The 21,839-nt window shown below is 42.1% G+C and overlaps 1 protein-coding gene across 7 annotated transcripts in view; it reads right to left on the reverse strand.

Moving 5' to 3' along the window:
• Window positions 1-21,839, reverse strand: part of UBAP2 (ubiquitin associated protein 2) — a 77,473-nt gene that overhangs the window by 40,878 nt on the left and 14,756 nt on the right. For 2 of the 7 annotated variants that reach the window (XM_088652743.1, XM_088652740.1), the window contains exons 1-9: window positions 16,018-19,098; window positions 15,407-15,546; window positions 14,078-14,155; window positions 13,472-13,582; window positions 9,217-9,370; window positions 8,342-8,419; window positions 6,614-6,668; window positions 3,120-3,220; window positions 1,961-2,013 (exon numbers count right to left, since the gene is read on the reverse strand). In XM_088652743.1, coding sequence (XP_088508869.1) covers window positions 1,961-2,013; window positions 3,120-3,220; window positions 6,614-6,668; window positions 8,342-8,419; window positions 9,217-9,370; window positions 13,472-13,582; window positions 14,078-14,155; window positions 15,407-15,505 — 729 coding nt within the window. In that variant the 5' untranslated portion in view covers window positions 15,506-15,546; window positions 16,018-19,098. Of the gene's footprint in view, window positions 1-1,960; window positions 2,014-3,119; window positions 3,221-6,613; window positions 6,669-8,341; window positions 8,420-9,216; window positions 9,371-13,471; window positions 13,583-14,077; window positions 14,156-15,406; window positions 15,547-16,017; window positions 19,099-21,839 lie in introns of those variants that run through there. The other 5 variants (XM_088652742.1, XM_088652739.1, XM_088652741.1 and 2 more) reach the window with 4 other exon arrangements.

The raw sequence follows: 21,839 nt of genomic DNA on the forward strand, positions 1-21,839 counted from the left end.
GGTAGTGGCACCCGCCCTGTGGAACAGCCTCCCACCAGATGTCAAAGAGAAAAACAACTACCAGACTTTTAGTAGGCAGCCCTGTTTAGGGAAGCTTTTAATCTTTAAGAAATTCGTGTATTTTTAATATTTCTGTTGGAAGCCGCCCAGAGTGGCTGGGGAAACCCAGCCAGATGGGCGGGGTAAAGGTAAAGGTAAAGGGACCCCTGACCATTAGGTCCAGTCGTGACCGACTCTGGGGTTGCGCGCTCATCTCGCATTATTGGCCGAGGGAGCCGGCGTATAGCTTCCAGGTCATGTGGCCAGCATGACAAAGCCACTTCTGGCAAACCAGAGCAGCACATGGAAACGCCGTTTACCTTCCCGCTGTAGCGGTTCCTATTTATCTACTTGCATTTTGACGTGCTTTCGAACTGCTAGGTTGGCAGGAGCTGGGACCGAGCAACGGGAGCTCACCCCGTCACAGGGATTCGAACCGCCGACCTTCTGATCAGCAAGCCCTAGGCTCAGTGGTTTAACCACAGCGCCACCTGGGTCCCTATTATTATTATTATTATTATTATTATTATTATATGAGCTCCTGGGAAGAAGGGGTGCATATAAACACATTAAAGGGAAGTTACAGCAGAAGAGTCTCTCAGTAAAGAGGGTTTACAGACTACTGTTAAGTGGCCAATACATAACAGGAACCAAGGAGAAGGCAGGGGGGGGGGGAGAGGCAGAATACTATGCTGGCCTGGAGTGATCAGGCCAATGCCATCAACATGACTGCAGTGGGGCCAGCTCAGGATCCAACAGATCCCACTCACTCCCAAGACTGAAAGTACCTTATGATAGCCTAGAAGGACAAAGGAAGCTTCCCGTGAGGATCTTATTTTTTCTGATGCCCAGGTAACCTATAGGTGGGTCAGTGGTCTCTTTGGATAAATCCTGTGTAGCACTGTGTCAAGCAAGCTCTAACCCCTCCAAAAGCAGTAAAAGGCAGAAAAGTCTCTTCTCGGCAAGATCAGCTGCCTTATCAGTCTACAGACTGCACTGTCCTTGTGGCCAGAACTGATGCTACAGATTGGGAATAATTTTCAAACGGGTGATGGCTCAGAGAGCCTGCTGAGGACGGTGGCATTTATCAGATCACATGATGTTCCCAGCAGCTGAAAAGTTTTTTGTTACACAGAATCCAATAAGGCTTCTGGGAAGCAATTTAATCTGCTTCTGGGCGAGCCCAATCATGGTACAAAAGCAAACAACAAAAATCCCTCACTGGCACATTGGCAAGTTCCTCGAAACAAACAGATGAAGAATTGTGGTTGCCAGTTGCTTTGCAAGAGTCTCACTGCCACACTGAGCCCCTCTTAGCAAGAATCATCTGTTCAGAAGCAAACTTGGAGGTAGGCTGCAGATTTAAATGTGTCCACCATTCATAAAATTCACACAGTATTTGAACCGAAAAGCTTCTGCCCAGCCCCAATCTACCTCAGAATATCAGTTACCAAGGATAGTCAAGAGATAAGTGTCCCTTTCACATTCTACTTGTGTACTTTCCTTGAAGGAAGAAGCAGGGTGGACAGGATGGAGCAAAGTGGGAAATGTTTTACTCACATTTAATTTATTTTCTCAGTTTATATCCCACACTTGCCTTTGAAGGAGCTCAGTCAACAGAACTAATGAGAGCATTTGTGTAGTACTGCTTTTACCATAAAGACTCACATTGAACTTGGGATACTGTTCAAACATTTCTTTCCAAAGAATCTTTACAACACAGCTTAGATGAGATTTGGCCAGCCCTGCTGCAGCAAAGGTTCTTTTGAAAAGAGACATTTGAACAATATATCGGGATTAAAATTAGTCAAAGTTCAGGCAACGTTCAAGACAAGGTGTCCCAAAAACTAGCAAAACGTTCTAGGTAGCTCATTCAGAAGGAAGTGGCACTGGCTGATCAGAGAATGAATTACAGACTTACATCTTCATTCCAGTCTTCAGCAGTCCATTCTTCTATTGTGTTCTTCCATGTTCCTATGGCAATAAAGGAGAGAAAAGACAATCAATCAACCCACAATTCCTGGTGTCATACATCCCCTTTGGCAGATCCATCCCTAACTGGAAACCCATGTGAAAAGAAATAGAAGTTTAGGGTAAAACTTGCAAGGTATTTATTGCCATACTTATTATGATAGCTTTCAGCCAACCTAATGAGTCCTCCATTAACAATGTCTAAATTCAACAGAATTATTATTTTCTGAAATAGCTCAAAACAAGCCCACAACTGCCTCCCAACGCCCAGGGTATCCATCTGCTGGTGCTGTCATCAATGGTGCAGTGTTTTAAGATAGAGATGAAGGCTGGCAGAGTAAAGATTAGGGAGCATAATGGTTTTTTCCTACAATTTATTTTGAAAACCCCACTGTTGCATTTAAGGAAAACTCAAGAGCAGCATAGGCTAGATTGTACCATAAAGTTCAAGCAGTGCCCTCTAAGTTTCTATTCAGGTCATGTGTAAAACTGTCTTCTGTCACAGCTAGGTCTCACCTGTTGTGAACATCTTAGAAAAAGAGGACAGACCATCTACTTTCTTCATAAGGACTTGCCCTGATCTTTTACTGAGCCTTTGAAATCAGTTGGGAGCTGGGTGTAGGGAGGTTGCCACTGCATTGGGGCACCTCTGAAGCCCATTGTGACTACAGGAGCAAAGCCAGATCCAACACTGTGGAAGGGCAGGATGTGTAGCAAGCACAAAATCTAAGGAACTTCTTTTACACACACTTACACACACACACACTTCTCTTACTGAGGTGGTCCCAATCCTATCCTATCCAACTGTAGTACAGGTGGCCACAGAAAGCCTCCTTTTTAAGATAAAGGATCAGAATCAGCAATACAATTGGAACAATATTCGAAGGCACTTCCCTGCCTTCAGTTTTGGAAGCACAAACCTCTTATCTATATCCTGAGGACATGCACATGCACACACTTGCACACAAACATAAGACAATGTTGTGTTTTAATGTTGTAACCCAGGTGAAGCACAGGTCATTGTCATTATGAATAATGATAGTAATATTTTTGCTAATGTTAACTCTGGCACATTTGTAATTCTCAAACCTTCTGTGGAGTTGCCTCACCTGTTCCACCATCTGCCTCATTCTGCCCAGATTCCCAAGATTCTTTTGTTCCAAAGCCATCTGTAGCAGAAGACTCCGTATAATCTGCAGGGTTAAACGTCCTACAGGTCAAGAGAGTTGAGAAAGTCAGAAATATACAGAAAGTTGAGCTTGTGTACCTGCCTTAGACAGAGTAAGACCGCTGATCGGTCTAGCCTAACACTGCCTGTTCCAACGGGTGACACCTCTTTGGCAAGTTGAGGACACTGACTCCAGGGTCTTGTGCAGGCAAACCATGTGCTCTTCCAGAGAAGTCTGGAATAGGGAAGTGCCACTATGAACATGCACATCCAGCAATAATAAAAGAAACCCCTTCTTTGGCATCACTAAAACTGGATTAGAAGGTAGGTGGATGGGGGAAAACTGCTTCCTACCAATTTCATAAATGGCTATTACTAACTAAATAGAATGCATCAAAGTTTCCCTGTGGTTGGTCTGGAAACTGCAGTTTGTGCAGACTGTACAGAACTTGCACTTTTAACCAGTATCATATAATATTTGTTCTCCACCTGTCTCTCAGGGTGGCAGGACCTATGCTTTGGAACTCCCTGCCTATGGATATTAGGCCAGCAACCTCACTGCACTGTTTTATAAAATGGTCTGGAAACGAAAAACATCTTCACTAGCTGCCAGTGCACTTCTGGGTAGGATTCAGAAGGCTGGTGTTAATCTATATGGCCAACATATTTGACTATATGAGTCTGCTTGTTTGCTGGAATAATCATCCTATACCCCACTCTTGGGAGGTCAGACAGGTAACAAGGAAGGGCCATTTCAGTGACAGTACCTAGGCTGTGATAAACCTTCCTAGAGACATCCCCTTGCCCCTCCATCCTGCTACCACTTTGCTGACTTCAGAGCCACATTAAAACTTTTGTAACAAATTAATTTTAATGAGAGACAGCTTGAGGGTGCTTCTGCTTATATTATAAAATGGCTTAGAAGCCATTTGGGCATGTAAGCAGTACTGTAAGCATGCAACTTATGTGAGTGTTACACTCCAGGGATCACATATAAAGCCAAAATCACATACAGTCAAATAAATAAATAATAATAATTTTATTATTTATACCCGCCCATTCAGCTGAGTTTCCCCAGCCACTCTGGGAGGCTCACAGCATACATCAGAACATACTAAAACATCAAACATTAAAAACTTCCCAGCAGGTGGGATGGTCAAAGTCAATTGTCCTGGAAACCCACCTTATTTCCAATTTTTAAGTTGTCGGGGGTTTTTTGCCAGATGCACAAAGCTGAATGTGCATTAGTTAAATTTGCAGCCTTACTGTATATAAATATAATAATAATAATAATAATAATAATAATAATAATAATAATATGAGCTGTTTATTTTGGTATAGTCACTTTAATAGTGTTTCCACACGGTCTTTTAGTGATCTGAATTGGATTTTATATACTGTATATGCTTGCCACCTTGTAGACTATACTGTAAAACAGCAGGCTATAAGGCAGTTTAAATAAAATATACTCCCTCCTCACTGTATGCAGCAGTATCTGTGACCTTGCGCACTCCCACCCAGCTCTTCTCATTACATAAAGGCAGCAATATCTGAACGGGGAGATCCCACAGCTATCTGAACAGGAGAACTCAATGGCTGAGGAAACATGGGATGGAATAACAAAGAGCCAGCAACCTTGCACTGAATAAACCTGTACAGCTGGATGTGCCTTGTATACACAGCGAGGAGGCCAACAAAATCCCTGATCTCAATGCATACCGAAAACATGGAGGGGAGGGGCAATTTAGCCACTACTGTGCTTTTTAAAAGCATGTCTGCTTGTGCCTCAAAACTACCACTTAGTCTGACTGTGCTCATGTTGTAGTGTATCATAAGGGAAGCAGGAAAGAGTGCCGAGGTTGGTAAGTTTTAAACTGCACAGTGAGAGGCGTTGCAAGTGAATGAGCGAATGTGCGATTAATCTGACACTGCCAGATGGTGCCAAGGAGCAACCACCACCTCCTGCCAGCAGAGGATGTAATTTCAGAAACTCTCAGCTGGAGTATAGTTGGGGTGAATGAGCTTCAGTAGTCCTTTTAACTCCTTATCCGCCACGCCCTGCTGCCTACTTTAGATGGTAAAAACACCTTCTGTTGTTCATGGTTCCAACAGTACTGAGATTGTGACTTCCCAGGGGGTAAGCATGTTGCACCAAAAACAAAGAAGGGTCTTGCAGCACCTTAAAGACAAACATATTTATCATGCCTTAAACCTCAGTGGGTGAGCCCACTTCATCAGATGTGGGCAGCTGATATAACAGCCACCATTAGTCACCAATTCTGAGACTCCCAACACCACAGCCATGCCTATTAACACCTCAAGAGCACAGCTAGAAAGCCTTCATATTTTCTAAATACCAAAAAAAGAGGCAACACGTCGACCAATTCCAATGTGTTGCCTCTTTTTTGGGGATTTTTCACTCAAGTCTGCAACACAGGGGTTGTTTCAGTAGCATTCATATTTTCTAAGGCAATGCTGGTTGTTGTTTTTTATTTGACAGACTCTTTGATTTGGATGTCAATTTCTTCCATGGCGTCCTAAAAATTCTTAACACAAGGCCAACAGATACTGCAGTCCAGGTTAAGTTTTACATTCAGATTATTTAAACCCCTTAACATTTATTTTGCTTATGCACTTTCGTATCTCCTAATCCTATTAGGCACCTGCAAGTGCTATTTTGATATCTACACAGTATCTTCAAGGGCACCCTCTCCATATTAGCAGCAATATAACACAACCATTTTGTGCTATCCATGAAGTTGTGAAATGCAATTGTGCATATGCTGCTCAAATAGTACGTCATAGCTGCAACGCCTGTGAGGTTTGTTGTTACAGAGACTCACAATGCACTATAATTTTACAGTTGTTATAATTCTGTTATGAATAGATTAATAGCATAATATTTTCTTTAGATACAGACTTTTTTCTGGAAGAAATAATAATAATAATGCATAATAATAATATTGGCAAAACAAACAAACAAAAACCTTACTATTCAGTAATATTACAATGCCCCAGCTTGCACTCAGCATTGTGTGTGTGTGTGTGGGAGAGACTGTGTGTTTTAATTAAATTCCTGGGTCAATTTGATAGAACTAATTCTCATCTTGGGTTTATGCTTACCTCAGGCAACATATCAACTGCTTGAGGCTGTCAATCCCTCTTTGCCTCTGCAAGTTTTGCTGAATTACTCAAGAGTTTGCCTGTCAGGCTGTAATAGTGAAGATACTTGGGTGTTTCCACTGCCTCACTTTTATAAAGTTTCCTGATATCAGGACGAAGGGAGTCAATAAGTCCTCTCAATACAGTCAAATGTTTAACAGATTCTCCATTACATGGATCTGTGTAATTTCTTTAATACAAAGTTAAGCCCCATTGGCAGGTCCAATTTTAGCTGATATATTTTCTTTCACTGACATGGTGTAAAGAACCTACCCCATGCCTTGGGCTGAAAACCTCCCTGCTCCTCTTCCTCTGCCACGTCCAAATCCTGTGGGAAGGAAAGAGCCTCATTTAAGGGTGCAAGGTGGATAAGCTGAACATTCAGCTCCCAAGGTTTCAGGAGGGGAAGTCAACTTGACACAGTAGGGTTCAGCAATTTCTCCTCTTCTCCTTTCCTTCAGAAACAGCACACTGTCTTCTTAAACAAGGAAGCAAGACAAAATGACAGCAGAAAAGAAACTCTTTTTCTATCCTCTTCATAAATACCTAGAGGGAAACCCAGATAGTGGCAGTGTGGTGCAGTGGCTAGAGGATTGGGAGTCCAGATTTGAAATCCCCACTCAGCTATGAAGAGTGACCTTGGACCAGCCACTGTCTCCTCACATAACCTACCCCACAGGGTTGTTATGGGGATAAAATGGGATGGAGGAGAACTTATTCTTTTACCCTGCAGCTGCAAGAAATATAGACTGGGGGAGAGTTATCTTTTAAAGATGCTAGATCCAGTTTGAAAACAAACCCCTTTGTTATATGTCAATACTGAAGGTATAAGTAAGTATATGAGATTTTAGTCAGGCCCTGAAACCTATTTTCCAAAGTGGCCCTCTCTCTCCACAACTTGCAGGTTAGGATCAAATGACTCTCACCCACTGTGCCTCAGTCCCCAGAACTGACCTATGGGGTCTTCAGTCCTATAGCTAGGGAAATATACACTGTCCCCAGACGCTTACTATAATGTTGGCCCCTCTACATGAAAGCTTGCTACTATGAACAAACAGCCAGCTAAAATAACAGAAGACTGCTGGCCAGTTAGGGTGGGAGCAGGTTAGGAAAGGATAAGCAAAGTCTTACTTCAAACAAACCCCTTCTTCTTGTACCCACAATCTCATCACAAGCCCCACCCCCCAACCTGCTTGTTCTTTTTGCAAACTTCTAGCAAAACAATCTCTCTATCTATTAAAATACTACACTGTTATCACTAGTCTACAAGGACAACATCTTCACAGCTGCGCCAATATTTTGAAACACTGAACTGAATACAGCCTAACCAAACACATTTCTGCTTCCTGAATTCTACAAAGGCTGCTTTTAATCATGTGGTCTGGAAGAGCCACCAACACACCAACCTAGGGTGACAAACTGGACCCAAATTACAAAATGGATTAGATGTTTAAAAGTGCAGGTACAAGCTTAAAAATGCAGGCAGAAGCTATTGGTCTTCAAGTCTCGGCATTTAACTAGGCTATGCCCTTGACATGGACAGTTTACAATACAAGCCACATGTGAAAGGGTGATGGCATGCTTCAATTATGAAATACAGCAGGGTATTCTTTTGCATGTTTTTTTATTAAGATACTCCCTGAGCTGAAAGTATTTCAGGCTTATCTTGCTGGTTTTCAGCAATGTCCCAGGAGATTCTTAAGCAGGAAGCACCAAGATCCTAGTGCTTATGTCAGTAGTTAGGCCACATTCACATGGACCAAATGTAAACAGCACTCAGGTCCCCCACACACTGGTTGGCCACTGTGAGAACAGACTACTGGGCTAGATGGTTGCCTGCATGATTCACAAGTCCTGCAGCCCTTTAGGGGCAAGAAAAAGAATTATCAGGCAAGTAGAGCACAGGGTTGGAGGGCAGAGGGCTCTTAACAGAAGCTATTTCTTGCAAGGTTCCTTTTTCAAGGAGAAGGGAAAACAAAAATATTCATAGGTTTGTCTTACCTCTTCCTCTGCTACGTTTCCCACGATCAGAAGGCCTCTCTCCTTGGCTGTTATCCACTCCATTCTCCTCTACTCTAACTAGATGTGGGAGGAGAGATACAGAAAGCAAAACATTACTATATACAATTTGAATGCTTGCCCTCTCGATCAGACTTTTTTTCAACTATGCAGGAGACAGAATCACACAGCAAGAATGGAAAGGTTGAGGGTTCCTAACAAGACACAAGGATTTGGACTTTCAGGTGCTACTCTGCCTGTTAGCTGAAGCCTCAGTTCACTGAGAAGCCTACAGAGATAAATGGTTTGATGATGTCATGCCTAAATCTTTCCACAATTCCTGCCTTGAATATAAAATGTCTTTCCTTTTATCTAGCTATATATTTTAGGACTCTGTGTTCAATATGCACGGCACTGGCCTTGTTTTTAAACTGTGTTGCTGTTTTAGAGTGTGTGTTTAAGAGTGATGAGCATTTGCTCTTTTTAAATATTTGTGAGCAGCTCTAAGAGCTCCTTTGAGGTTGAAGAGCGAGCGGGCTATAAGTGCCCAAAATTAAAATATTTGATCAGCTTTCAGACATTTTTCATGTGCCCATACTCAATACAGAAAGTACACCCCAATATTATTATTATTTGAAGAGGAGAAAAGCGTCTTTAAACCAAGCCAGTATCAGGTTCTCACGGCTGTATAAATGGTACCCAAACTAGGCAAATCCTTTTGTTGAAGAGAAACAGCTCTGCGTGCATAGTTTGTGGTTCTTCCCCCAGTGCTCTACTGCAAACATACAACAAAGCAACTCAAGAACAACACGCTCCTCTGTGAACGCAAAGGCAAACTAAGGCAACCGCGTTCCTAGGAGCAAGGTGCCTGCGCTTACACTCTCGACCACGGCTGCCCCCTCTTCCTCGTCTGCTGGAACTTCCCCGTCCACGGCTCACTTCTCTGTCCCCTCGCTTTTCTCTGTTCTCTTTGTTTTCTGAACTCTCTTTTCCAAGACTTTTCTTCTTTCCTCCCACTGTCTCCCACGAAGTCTATTTGGGTGGAGAAGGAAAACACAGAACAATTCAAAAGGGGTTTAAAGACTGCCTTGAGAATACCTTCCAGTCTAAAACCCCTAAGCTCTATGGGAACCTTTTACAGCCCTTCAGACGTGCAAGGTCCATTGTCAAACAAACCCTCGGGGGCACCTGCAAAGCCTAGAAACCATAAACACTAATCCAGCATCCTCGGAATGTAATTAAACCCTATGGCATTTTAATGGCAAAGCATTTTTACAGGGACAAACTTTGTGACATTAAAACAGGGGCTTAACATTATTTACTTATTTAAGCTGTAAATAGGCAAATCAAGACCCAGACCTCGGGGAAGAGAGATGGGGGTTAAATACACACACACCCCAAAATAGTCCTGATTAAAATCACCCTTCTCATGCCAAATAGATACATTCCTGCATTACTGATTAGGGTACAAAACCCTACCGTTATACTCTGCTGTCTCATTTCATGTGGCCCCCATGGGTGGTGGAAGTGGGGATTTTTTTGACTGCTCAAGTCTTGCAACAACTGCCAACACTCACATGTTCTCAGAATATTTTGTCTATTGGTTCTTGAGTTGTGGCACACGCGTGTGCTGGTTAACCAGCAATAATTGGGGGGGGGGTGAGTTTTGCTGCTTTTTTGGACTAATTTGGTCTCCAAAAATGTCTCATATCAGTTCAAACAAAAATGAGATGCTGTTCCACAAGACACAAATGAGATGGGAATGGAGGGAGAAGGCGGAAGGAGATCAGTCTGACAATGCCAATGGTGGTATATAAATAATGACTGAAAATCCAGTTGGTGCCAGGCTGGTCTTCCCTTGAGAAAGACATGCCCAGAGCTTTGTCACTCAATTATTAATTCTGAATGAATGTAACATACAGGTATTTGCTCGATCTGCATAGCTTAAACTGAATTACAAGGGGAATATCCTGGCCCAAATATACAAAGAAAAATATATGCACATCTCAAAGTGACTTGACTTCCAAAATGCTTTCCACCAATGTCATCTCTCCCCAACCCCCAACTCAATAGCCAATTTGCCAGCAAGCAAAAGAGAACCTAAACAAATCTTTCCTGTACCCACTAAGAGGCTCAAAAAGCTTTTGCTTTTCTTAGGTTCCAGGGAAAGAGAATCCCCTCTGATGCTGGCTCATGGAGCAGTTGGGGTGGGGAATGAGGTTTAGGTTCCACCCCCTAACAGTGAGCAAATCAGCCCAGAACATGACGGGGAGGAAATACCAGCTGTTTTTATTCTAGAAAGTCCTAATTTAGGTAGTGTACAGTCTCACTCCAGATATGAGTGAGAGACTATGAAGAAGACTTATGTCTCTGTTGTCCCAATTCAAAACGTAGAAAGAGCTGTCCATCCTCAATTGACAGACAGTGAGCCACAAAGGTCAGAAGTGGGGCTGATTTCTTATCGAAATTCTACACGGCAGAAGAAACAGTAGAGGAGTATAAGCTGCTGAACACAGAATTCAGCTTCCAGAGAATCTGAGCTCCTATTTTTCAAGAAAGCAGCAAGTTCCTACACCTTATGTTGCAAACAGATACTTGAGTGTGTGAGGGCAATGCCTACTAATATCTCAGAAGCCAGAGAGGTGGCTGAAAAATTACAGAATTGTAGGCCTGGAAGGGGCCCCGAGAGTTATCTAGTCCACCCCCTGCAATGCAGAAATCTCAACTAAAGCATCCAGGATAGATGGCCATCCAACATCTTCTTAAAAAGCTCCAAGGAAGGAGACTCCACAACCTCCCTATGGAGTCTGTTCCACTTTCTAACAGTTCCCAAAATAAAGGTGGGGGGGGGGGAGCAGCTTAAATATCCCATACAATTCATTGTCCTCCATAACTAGCAAAACTGGAATTAGGGAAGAAAGGAAAAAGCAAATTTGGAAGCTTTAGTTTTCTTGGGGCCTTATTTTTTAAAACCCCAAACACAGTCCAATGCAGGAGTAGTCAAAGTTACATTTGAGTACCCCAGTTGAGCATTTGCAGACACCTTCACATTACAGAACCCTGGTAGCAGGTATCAAGGGTCAGGGATAGTTCATCCTAAGCAGGTGCACAAGTTAAGCGTTTTGCCAGTTTTCCAGGGCAGACCTCCAATTCACCTGCTTCTTTAGACTTAAGGCTCTCCAGATCCAGGGACAATATCCTGTTTGTTTGAAGAAAACTGCACCAGAAATTCTAACTGGTAGCAGGACAGAAAGATAAATCTAGGTGATAATTCCAGTGGACTGCGTTTTAACACGTGGCACTCTAAAACAGGGGTGGGCAGAAGGTAGATAGTAAAACAGGGGTGGGCAGAAAGTAGATTAGGGTTCTAACAGTAAATCTTGATATACCTACAATTATATATAAACACACACCATCCCAAAGGCACTGGGTGGGTAGCAATACAAGTTGCCCCAGGCCTCAGACAAGCTCTGCGCGGGCCTGGTTATAGCGCTGTATTCAGCTGTATTCAGTGGATCAGCAAGGAATCTGACACCAAATTATTTAATAAGTACAATACCTTTTCTTACCTTCTAAATTAGGCTTCTGAGCTGAAGAAAAGTGAGGGGGGGGGAATTGATGGGGAGAGCATATTTTAGTGTAAGCTCAGTCCTGATACTGAAAACCATTTCCTGGGCCTTTCCTTTTCCTGAATTATGAGGTTATTCCCCCACCCCCCACCACTATTTTATACCTGGCTTTGGCTGGTGTATCTCGGGGTTCTAGTAAAATTAATTAGATCCCCACAAGCCTGTCTGCAGACTCCAGTACCTGAACAAACTTTTGCAGGAAACGAGTCTAAGGAACTGAGGCAGATAGTGGTGATTAGGGATGAAGTTCTAGGCCTAATAGACAAAATAAAAACTGACAAAACACCAGGTCTAGATGGCACCCACCTGAGAGTTATCAAAGAACTCAAATGTGTAATTGCTGAACTTCTAACAAAATGTAATTTGTTCCTCAGATTCTTAACTGGAAAACTGGTCAAACATATTGGTAAAGATAAAATAACCAAGCACAGAGAAGAACAAGCCTTGAGGAAGTAGAGCCAGCATGGCTTTTGCAATGGCATGTCCTGTCTCACAAACCTATTAATAATTCTTTGAGAGTATCAACAAGCATATAGATAGAGGTGATCCAGCTGGCATAGTGTACTTGGACTTTCCAAATGCTTTTAACAAAATACTTCACCAAAGGCTCCTGACTGAGTAAGCTTAGCAGTCATGGAATAAGAAGAGAGGCTTTCTTGTGGACCAGTGAGTGGTTAAGAAACAGGAAACAGAAAGTAGGGGAAAATGGACAGTCCTCCAAATGGAGAGACGTTGAATGTGGAGTCCTGCAAGGATCAGTATTGGTACCTGTGCTTTTTAACCAATTCATAAACAATCTAGAGCTAGGGTTGAGCAGTGAGGTGGCCAGGTTTACTGATGATACTAAACTGTTTAGAGATATTAAAACAAAAAGACTGAAATGTTCCCAAAGCACCTCTCCAAACAGGGATCATTAGGAAAGCAACTGAAAAATAAAACTTCCAATATTATAATGTCGCTATACAATCTATGGCGTAACCACATTTAGAATACTGTTTATACAGTTCTGGTCACCTCTACTGGTGTGTTATGGGGTAATGTTATTACCTAAGACTAAAGAGCATCAGAAATTGATACACAGAGATGTTATTGCTGTGATAAGTCAAGGGACCACTTTGTGACTGTGATGTCACACAGCAAAATAACCTCAGGCTACTTAAAATTCACCAGCTCTTTCCAGTGTTTACTTTCAAGGAAAGTTCTTGACAGCAGGGCTCAAATCTGTTTAGAAATCATTTCTTTTGCCAGTGATAGACAACTGAATTTCTTCCAGTTAAGATACATGCTAACTGAGTGAGCTGGGGGCCAATTTCAGAGTTTCGCTAGTTTTAAAGGTTTTTGAAACCTACATATAACAAAGTTGTTTCTAAAACATAAGTATCTGACATCTTTCTTAGCTTGGCCACAGCTTTTCATTCCCCAAGGAGAAGCAGGAAGTCTCCATGTGTTAACTCTTCAGGCAAGACTACCCTCAAGGCATAAGAAAAGGATCTAGAGTCCTTACTGTGTCAGAGTTCCCTTCCAGCAAGATATTGATTGCTCTGTTCACATCTCCATTACAGTCATGTAGAGCCACTATGCAATCATCCTGATTCTTCCCAGTCACTTCCATAAGCTGGAAAAAACCCCACAAATATATGAGTCACGTTAAAGAGACCTTGATAACACGACAAAGGGAGTCTAGGCAACATGGAAAAATAGATTTAAAATATACCTACAATTATATATAAACACACACCATCCCAAAGGCACTGGGTGGGTAGCAATACAAGTTGCCCCAGTCCTCAGACAAGCTCTGCATGGGCCTGGTTATAGCACTGTATTCAGCTAAGTTTCAGTCAGAGTGGACCCACTGAAATGAATGGATCCAAGTGAAATGAATGCATCCAAGTTAATCATGGCCATTAATTTCAATGAGTCTACTCTGACTGAAACTTAGCTGAATACAGCTTATTATTATTATTATTATTATTATTATTATTATTATTATTATTGCTGAAGTTTAGTATGCAAGTGGACTTGAACCAGGCTTGAAGTAGTAAAGGGTAGTCTCCACCAGTCCATGAAAGCCAATCCGCCCACTCACCAGGGACAGGGGGAAAACATATACCTGTTTCACTTTATCCTCAAAGTCTGCATCGTTCTTATCGTAGATCATCTGAGCAAGGCGAATTTGTTCCGCTGTTGCCTGGGAAGCACAAATAGATTGGTTATAGAAATAAACACACAAAGCAAAAAATTTGCCCAAATGCTTGAGTCTCCCACAATTTGTTCTTTTATTCCAGGGCTGTGGAACCTGCGGCATTCCAGATACAGGTGAATTACAACTCCCATCATCCCCTTGCCACGCTGACTAGGGAGGATGGGAACTGGAGTCCAACATCAGCTGGAAGTCTACTGGTTCCCCACTCCTGTTTTATTTTTAACTCCAAGGGGAAGAAACGTTGAGGCATCCTTTCCTACCGTATCTAACAAGCCCAAACTCCAGAATGCAGGCAAATATAAGAAAAAAACCCAGTGCCGATCCCTCACAGAACAGTTCTTAAGACAAATAATTTAGCATTGCACACACAAAAAAGTTGTTAAGTTTTAATCTAAATTATCAAAGGAACAACTGTTCAGATGCATGGCCTATTATGAGCCCTACAAAACCCTGAATTTCCTGCCCATTTTTTGTCTGTCACTCAATCTTTGCACACAATTTAATTCAATAAAGTGTTTATTTCAGAACACTGGCATGGTTCTGGCTGGTGGAATGGGGCGAGGGGTACTGGTATTTCCCCCACTCAACAACAGGAATCCTACTGGGAAGGCAGAGCAGCATAAGTTAAAAAAAGGCCACCAGAAATAAAGGCTGGTGTTCTTTTAACCAATACATCTAAGAAAGCATCTTTAAAACAATATATCTAAGAAATACATCTTTAAACAGTTAGGCATAGTGATGTGAGGTGAGAATATTCTCTGCTAGAAAATTCTCCGGAGAATATTCCCCCAAAACTGTAAATTCTAATGTAAGACACCAGTTTTACAACCCAAATTTAAAAAATCTAGTAAATAATAAGTCAAGCTGTGATACTGCCAGTGTAAGTAATGAATAATGATTTTTTGATCCAGTCACATTACTTACTGGGCATTGTGTCATTCATCAATGGCAGTTCTGAAATGTGAGCTTTTTAAAAAAAAGTTTTACAAATTCATTTAAAATTTGAGTAAAATTTGAACTTTTAGTTAGAGCAAAGTTTGAAAGGCTATGGATTTGCAAACTACCATAGATTGGATGGCAAGCACTCCTAATTCAAGTAGATAAGATTAATCTTATGGGCTGTCATATGTATAAACCCACTGAGCAATGGTATTTTTGACATCATTGCTTGATCTTGATTAATTCTTACAGGTTAAGAATTACAGATACATGGATCGAGAATGTCCACATCCCTACCTGTACTACTGGTTTCTGTGGTTGCGTCAGCTGCGTGGCTGAAATCTGCGCTTTGTCTCGAGTGCCCCGGGTACGTTCACTGCCCACCGAAGTCATCATATACAGTATATACAAAACAACGTATGTACAAAATAGAAAATCTGAAAAAAGAGAGGAAAAATCCAGCTGAGTTAAGCACTATTCCCAATATGAAAAACTGGCGTAAATGACAGTATACAGATTAACACAAAATTATGTGTTATGTGACAGCAAATTATGTTCATGTCCCAAGTAGCAATGTGACATTCTTCTTCTTCTTCTTTTTAGCACACATGGGAAGTAGAAATGCATTTCCTAAAAGGTCTGGCAAGGCGCTACCTCAAAACTCCTATCTGCAGAGAAGGGCGGGGCCATGATCCAAAAGGCTACTTTGCTTGAAGACTGAGACATCTCAGAGTTCCTTTCCTTGAATAAGAGACTCAGGTGACATTTTACAAGCTGCTCTAGGAACCTACTCCAACTTTAAAAGTGGTTTCCCATGCAGCACAGAAGTCGAACTGTCTAGAAATTGCAAGTCCAAAATCCACATGAAGACAGAAAATGGGTTGTGAGGTTGTTTGCATCTTTTGTACCTGAAGTTTTCCTTTAATGTGGTCCATATCAGCTGCTACCACATGAGATGAATGAGATGACTCCCCTCAAGGGTACTTCACCACAAAGGGGGGGCATCTGAATTAACACTGTTTCTACATTCTCCAAGGCCTTAACTCCTTTTAATATCAGTTCAAATGGCAAGTAGAGAAAAATGAGGTACTAGTAAAGGTATGAGATTTAAGATTTAAGAAGAGCAACCTACTCCTATTCCACTTTTTCTAATTGTAAATTCATGTGCTCATATGTGGGGGGGGGATTGCCTCCATTCATCTGAATACAGTACAGGTGTAATCATGGCTATGGCTGGTCTCAGTGGTCCTTTGACCAAGTGGCTTAGTATCTCCAAATCTGGGGCAGTTGTGTACAACTATTAACCAAATGAAAAACAACGAAGCCAGCAGACCTGATGGGATACCTTCTGAAGTCTTCAAAGTGGGCGGTTGAACTTACACAACAACTTCACAAGCTCATCGAAAAAATCTGGGAGAGGAGGTCCCACTCTACTGTGGTTGCTTAGGTCAAACAAACATACCAGAAATGAGCAACCTGTGGGATGTTGTCATATGCAAACAGTAACAACTGCAGACACAAACTCGTAACATTTTAGCTATCTGAAGAAGTCTTACACAGCATTCTACAGAGTCATCTGACATTTCACTGCTGACTCGTGCAGTCTCACTAGCATTCTAACTAGGGCTGACCCAAAAGTCTTAGTTTCCTCAATTTCCCAACATTTCATGGATCATGGGTGGGGTGTGAAAACCCACCCAAAATGTGGGATGAAAGTACTTGCATATCTTCGACTGAGCTGATCTAAGAATCTGGGTCCCAGTTACCCACTCCTCTTCTTTTCTTTTTAAAGCAAAACCACAGGTTGGCTAAGTGCCCACTGGCAGCACAGCTGCTGCACACTTTGTACTTCAACAGCTGCTAATGTCCCTGGGAAGACACTATGTAATAGTACTGCATCCATACCAAAGGGGAAATGATGGCTACCCCCATGGTCCACACAGTTTTAAAATAAAAATGGAAGGAAGTGGGGAAGGAAGGAAGTTATTGGACCGGCTCATACAATGACAGGCAAGTACTACCCCACCTTAAAGTCCTGAGAATTTCTCCCAAACCATTTAGAAGGAACCTCTGACAAAGCTGGGTGTAGCTTCGCACAGTCTTAATTTTAACCTCCTCTTCCAGCTATTAACAAAAGATGGACTGGTGGAGACTACCTTTGCTACTTCAAGACTGGTTCAAGTTCACTTGCTTACTAAAACTTCAGCTTGAATAATAATAATTATGAGCTGTACTCAGCTAAGTTTCAGTCAGAGTAGACTGCACCTACATTGCATTAAACTCTGTGACAGTCTTGCTTTTTAACAATCAGCTTTAAGATCCCCCCTGGACAGATGCAAACAGTCCCACCCAGCTGTACTTCAAAACATCTGGAAGGCATTGGATCAGGGAAGGCTAGATGAAGCACTCAGCTTTGAATCCTACTCAAGAAGCCTAAGGCACAGCAGCTACATGCCAGTTGCTAGGAATTTACATTTAAGAGCAATATTCTTATAAACCTAACAACGTACAAGGAAACAAAGTGCAGTGAGCCAAGACCAGGACATTGCCTGCTTTTGCCAGATGAGGGGAACAATTCGTGTGTGTTCTGCTTACACACAAGCACATACACTGCACTCTCCTGAACTTTCTAAACTACTCCTCCTCCCCCTGGAACAAGTTTCAAATATTTCCCCAGAATAGAAGCAGAGAAGCATCGCTTGCTAAAAATAGCCAAGCTGAGGGCTCAGAAGTTAATCGGGAGATCACAGATGACCATACTCCCAATGCCCCTGGCCAAGAAGCATATATCTGTCCCTAACATTAGCTGGTTGAAAGACCGAAGAATGAAGGGAGCAAGAGATCCCAACTGCCAATGTCAAAAAAGAACAAAAGGTTTCAGCAGCCAGGGACTAATGCTAGGAAGGTTAGCAGGTCATGTATATGCTACATACACATTAAGCTTTTAAGGAACCTTGGGAACTGTTGCTTTGTTAGTGGCACAGGAATGAACAGGAGCCTCAGCTCCCTCTCCCCCCCTAAAAAATAAAACATTTCCCAGAGTTATTTATTTACATTATTTAGTGAAATATATACACCACTTGATTGTAAAAAAAGGAAACCTCAAAGAGGTTTACAAAGAGAATAAACCATATTATCAGTAGAAACAGTTTAAAACTATTTAAAACATAAAAAATAGCAATAAGCTAAAAATAAGTTAGAACACACATAAGCATTCTACATATCTGGGTAAGCTTGCCTAAACAAAAAATGTTTTTAGCAGGTGTCAAAAAGAGTACAGTGAAAGGTGCCTGCCTGGTATCAATAAGCAGGGAGTTCCAAAGGGTAGGTGCTGCCACACTAAAAGAACAAGTGGAACAGGTATTATGTGGCACTTGTAACAATGCCAGTTCTGCAGACTGCAGTGGGCAAACTGGTTCCGAGCTAAGGGCTTTATAGACTTAAAAACAACACCTCTGGTGAATTATTTGATGGAAACCAGCAATCTAATTTAATAAAGTTTGGGTTTCTAGCTTAATTGCTACCAAAAGCAAATCCCAGGTATGTTTTTATGCTGTCTGGCTTTATATGACTGACAGTGAGATTCCTTAACATTATACATTCTAAGTCATGTTCCCTTATTTAGGCATCTGGTTGTTACCCATGGTTATTGGAAGCTGGGCATGACTAATCAGTCATCTGTTAGTCAACTCAGTGTTATAAAATATTCTAGGAAGACTTAAAATAAGACAATATGGTATGAAAAGTCCTCTTCAGGCTCCAGGGAGGGTCTCTCCCACCATTTCCTTGACTCTATTTATTTATTTATTTACTTACTTATTGATTGATTTCCTGGCCTCACGCACACATATAAGTGGGATGACACCTGTACTTTCAATCTTTACTGAGTTTTGGTACGACACAGCTTAGATGGCACCGTGACAGTGAATCATCCCAATACCACTCCAGACAGCCTGACATCTTGCCAAGTGTTAGGATGAGCTTTGTGCTGATGAGGTTTGCAACTCTGTAAGTGCATGAAATCCAACCCTCAGAGAACTACTTAGCAATCATCTTAAAAGCTGCAGACCAATAAGCACTACTTGGGTGCGAGCGCTCATTCCAAAGGAAAGGTGCAGCACTCTTGCCAAGCATGAGGTCTTGCTTCGAAGCCTCAGGCCCTCTGGATTTCTGCACCAAAGAATTCATAAATGGGACAAATTGGAGGGAAGGGGGTTTGCAAACACTTGCGTGTTGCTCAAAATGTAGTACAGCTCATTGTTGCCATTCATTCCTGCAGAGAATAGCAAAGTATCAAAACTATATTGACTTAGGAACACTTTTCTTCAGGAACTTCCTTTCTGAGTACAGTAGTTTGAAATCCACAAAATGTCCACTAGAACATTTCCTGTGCAAATGCTTTTGAGTAGAAAGATTTCCCTTCCCATGAAGCTAACAAAGCAGAATAAATCTTTAGGAAACTCCAGCTACAACTGGAAACTTCCTTTTACAAGGCAGAACACACACCACCACCTAGTATCTTTATCCAATGGTTTACAAATACTTACTTTATGAACTCTAGACAATAACCTGAATTACAGTCAATGCTAAACTAAACTAGGGCTTAGGTGTTGGCAGAGTTGCAGAAGCAGGAAAGGAAATGCTTGCTTGCAATGTTCTCAATGTGCAAGAGCACATTTGCTTGTTCCCACTAAGCCAGTTTAAAAAGGTAAAGGGACCCCTGACCATTAGGTCCAGTCGCAGACGACTCTGGGGATACGGGGTTCATCTCGCTTTACTGGCCAAGGGACCTAGTGTACAGCTTCTAGGTCATGTGGCCAGCATGACTAAGTTGCTTCTGGCGAACTAGAGCAGCGCACGAAAACGCCGTTTACCTTCCCGCCGAAGAGGTACCCATTTATCTACTTGCACTTTGACGTGCTTTTGAACTGCTAGGCAGGCAGGAGCAGGGACCAAGCAACGGGAGCTCACCCCGTCGCGGAGTTTCGAACCGCGGGCCTTCTGATCGGCAAGCCCTAGGCTCTGTCGTTTAACCCACAGCACCACCTGCGTCCCATATAGCCATTGTTTACATTAGTACAATATTAAAAGGTAAAGATAAAGGACCCAGATGGTTAAATCCCATCAAAGGCGACTGACTATGTGGCTGCAGCGCTTAACCAGACTAGTTGTTCATAATCATCCTGCTTTACACAGAGCTCAGTGGGTAGAGCATGGGACTCTTAAATCTCAGGGTCATGGATTCGAGTCTCCTGTTGGGCAAAAGATTCCTGCACTGCAGGGGGTTGGACTAGATGACCCTTGGGGTCCCTTCCAACTCTACAGTTCTATGATTCTATGACTACTGAATGGAGCATTGCAGTGCACATTGCTCACTCTTACCACCATGGCACCTTCTGAAGATACCAGGCCTTGGGCTGAAAGCAAATTATGCAACAATCTTGCTGAAACTAAGCAGGTCTGGCCTAAAGATTGCCTGAATGGCAGCATGTCCAAGAACACAATGCACGAGTTCTATCATTGAAGAAAGCAAGATACGTATAAATGTAATAAAGACGACCAAATCAATTGCTCACGCTAAAGCTCTCTTGCAAATAAATAAATGTAAACATATTTCACTTTTGTTACAGGTAGGTAGCCGTGTTGGTCTGCCGTAGTCAAAACAGAACAAAAAAATTCCTTCAGGTACCACCTTAGAGACCAACTAAGTTTGTCATTAGTAGGAGCTTTCATGTGCATGCACACTTCTTCATACCAATGACAAACTTAGTTGGTCTCTAAGGTGCTACTGGAAGGAATTTTTTTTATTTTGTTTTGACATAATTCTAGGGAGAGAGAGGAATGACAAAAAAAATGAGGATACAAAACCAGGTGCAGACATCACCCCCTATACCTTTTCAAAGTTTAGTTGATCAAAATTTCATCTGCAGCAGACACTGAGAAATTCCTGGAATCATTTATTGGACAGTCTCATGCAATTTACTGGCAGAGCAGCAATGAGCTGTAAGTTACGGTAGTTGCTGTAACCCAAGGTGTCATCATAAACGAGTTGAAAAAGCAACTTCATAGTAAGTTTGAATCACATGGTGACCCATTCATCACTCTAAGCAGAACTGAAGGCTTAACAGCCTTTGTGCATTAATGACAATTCCTTCCAAGAAATCAAATTTTAAAGACCCACTATAAAAGTCTTGTTTTTCCACAACATTTGTTCCAATATATCTACACTCTACAGTATCAAAACCGTAAGAATGTAAGTTGAATAATTTTTCCCCATTACCAAAATAATTTGATCTGCTGCCAAAAGGAGCATGTTTCTTCTTCACTAACAGTCTACCTCCCAGGCCATTTGAAGAGACCCATTATGGTAACTTATTGCATAACCCCCGTTAACAAATGCGCATACAGTGGTACCGCCGGTTATGAACTTAATTCATTCCGGAAGTCTGTTCTTAAGCCGAAACCGTTCTTAACATGAGGCGCGCTTTCGCTAATGGGGCCTCCCCGCTGCGTGCCACAGTTCGCAACTAGGGGCATCTACTTCTGAGTTAGTGGAGCTCATTACCTGAAGCATTCGTAAGGAGGACGGTACGTAAACCGAGGTTCCAGTGTACACACCATTTTGTGATTCTGAAATGCTACAGAAGGGGCAACAACGAGCCCACCCAGCTCCAGGTGCTGCTACTGTGCCAAATCTTGTGACAACAGCAACTATGCCCTGCAACACAGA

Source organism: Zootoca vivipara, chromosome 10, assembly GCF_965207765.1.
Source record: "Zootoca vivipara chromosome 10, rZooViv2.hap1.1, whole genome shotgun sequence".
Lineage (NCBI taxonomy): Eukaryota > Metazoa > Chordata > Lepidosauria > Squamata > Lacertidae > Zootoca > Zootoca vivipara.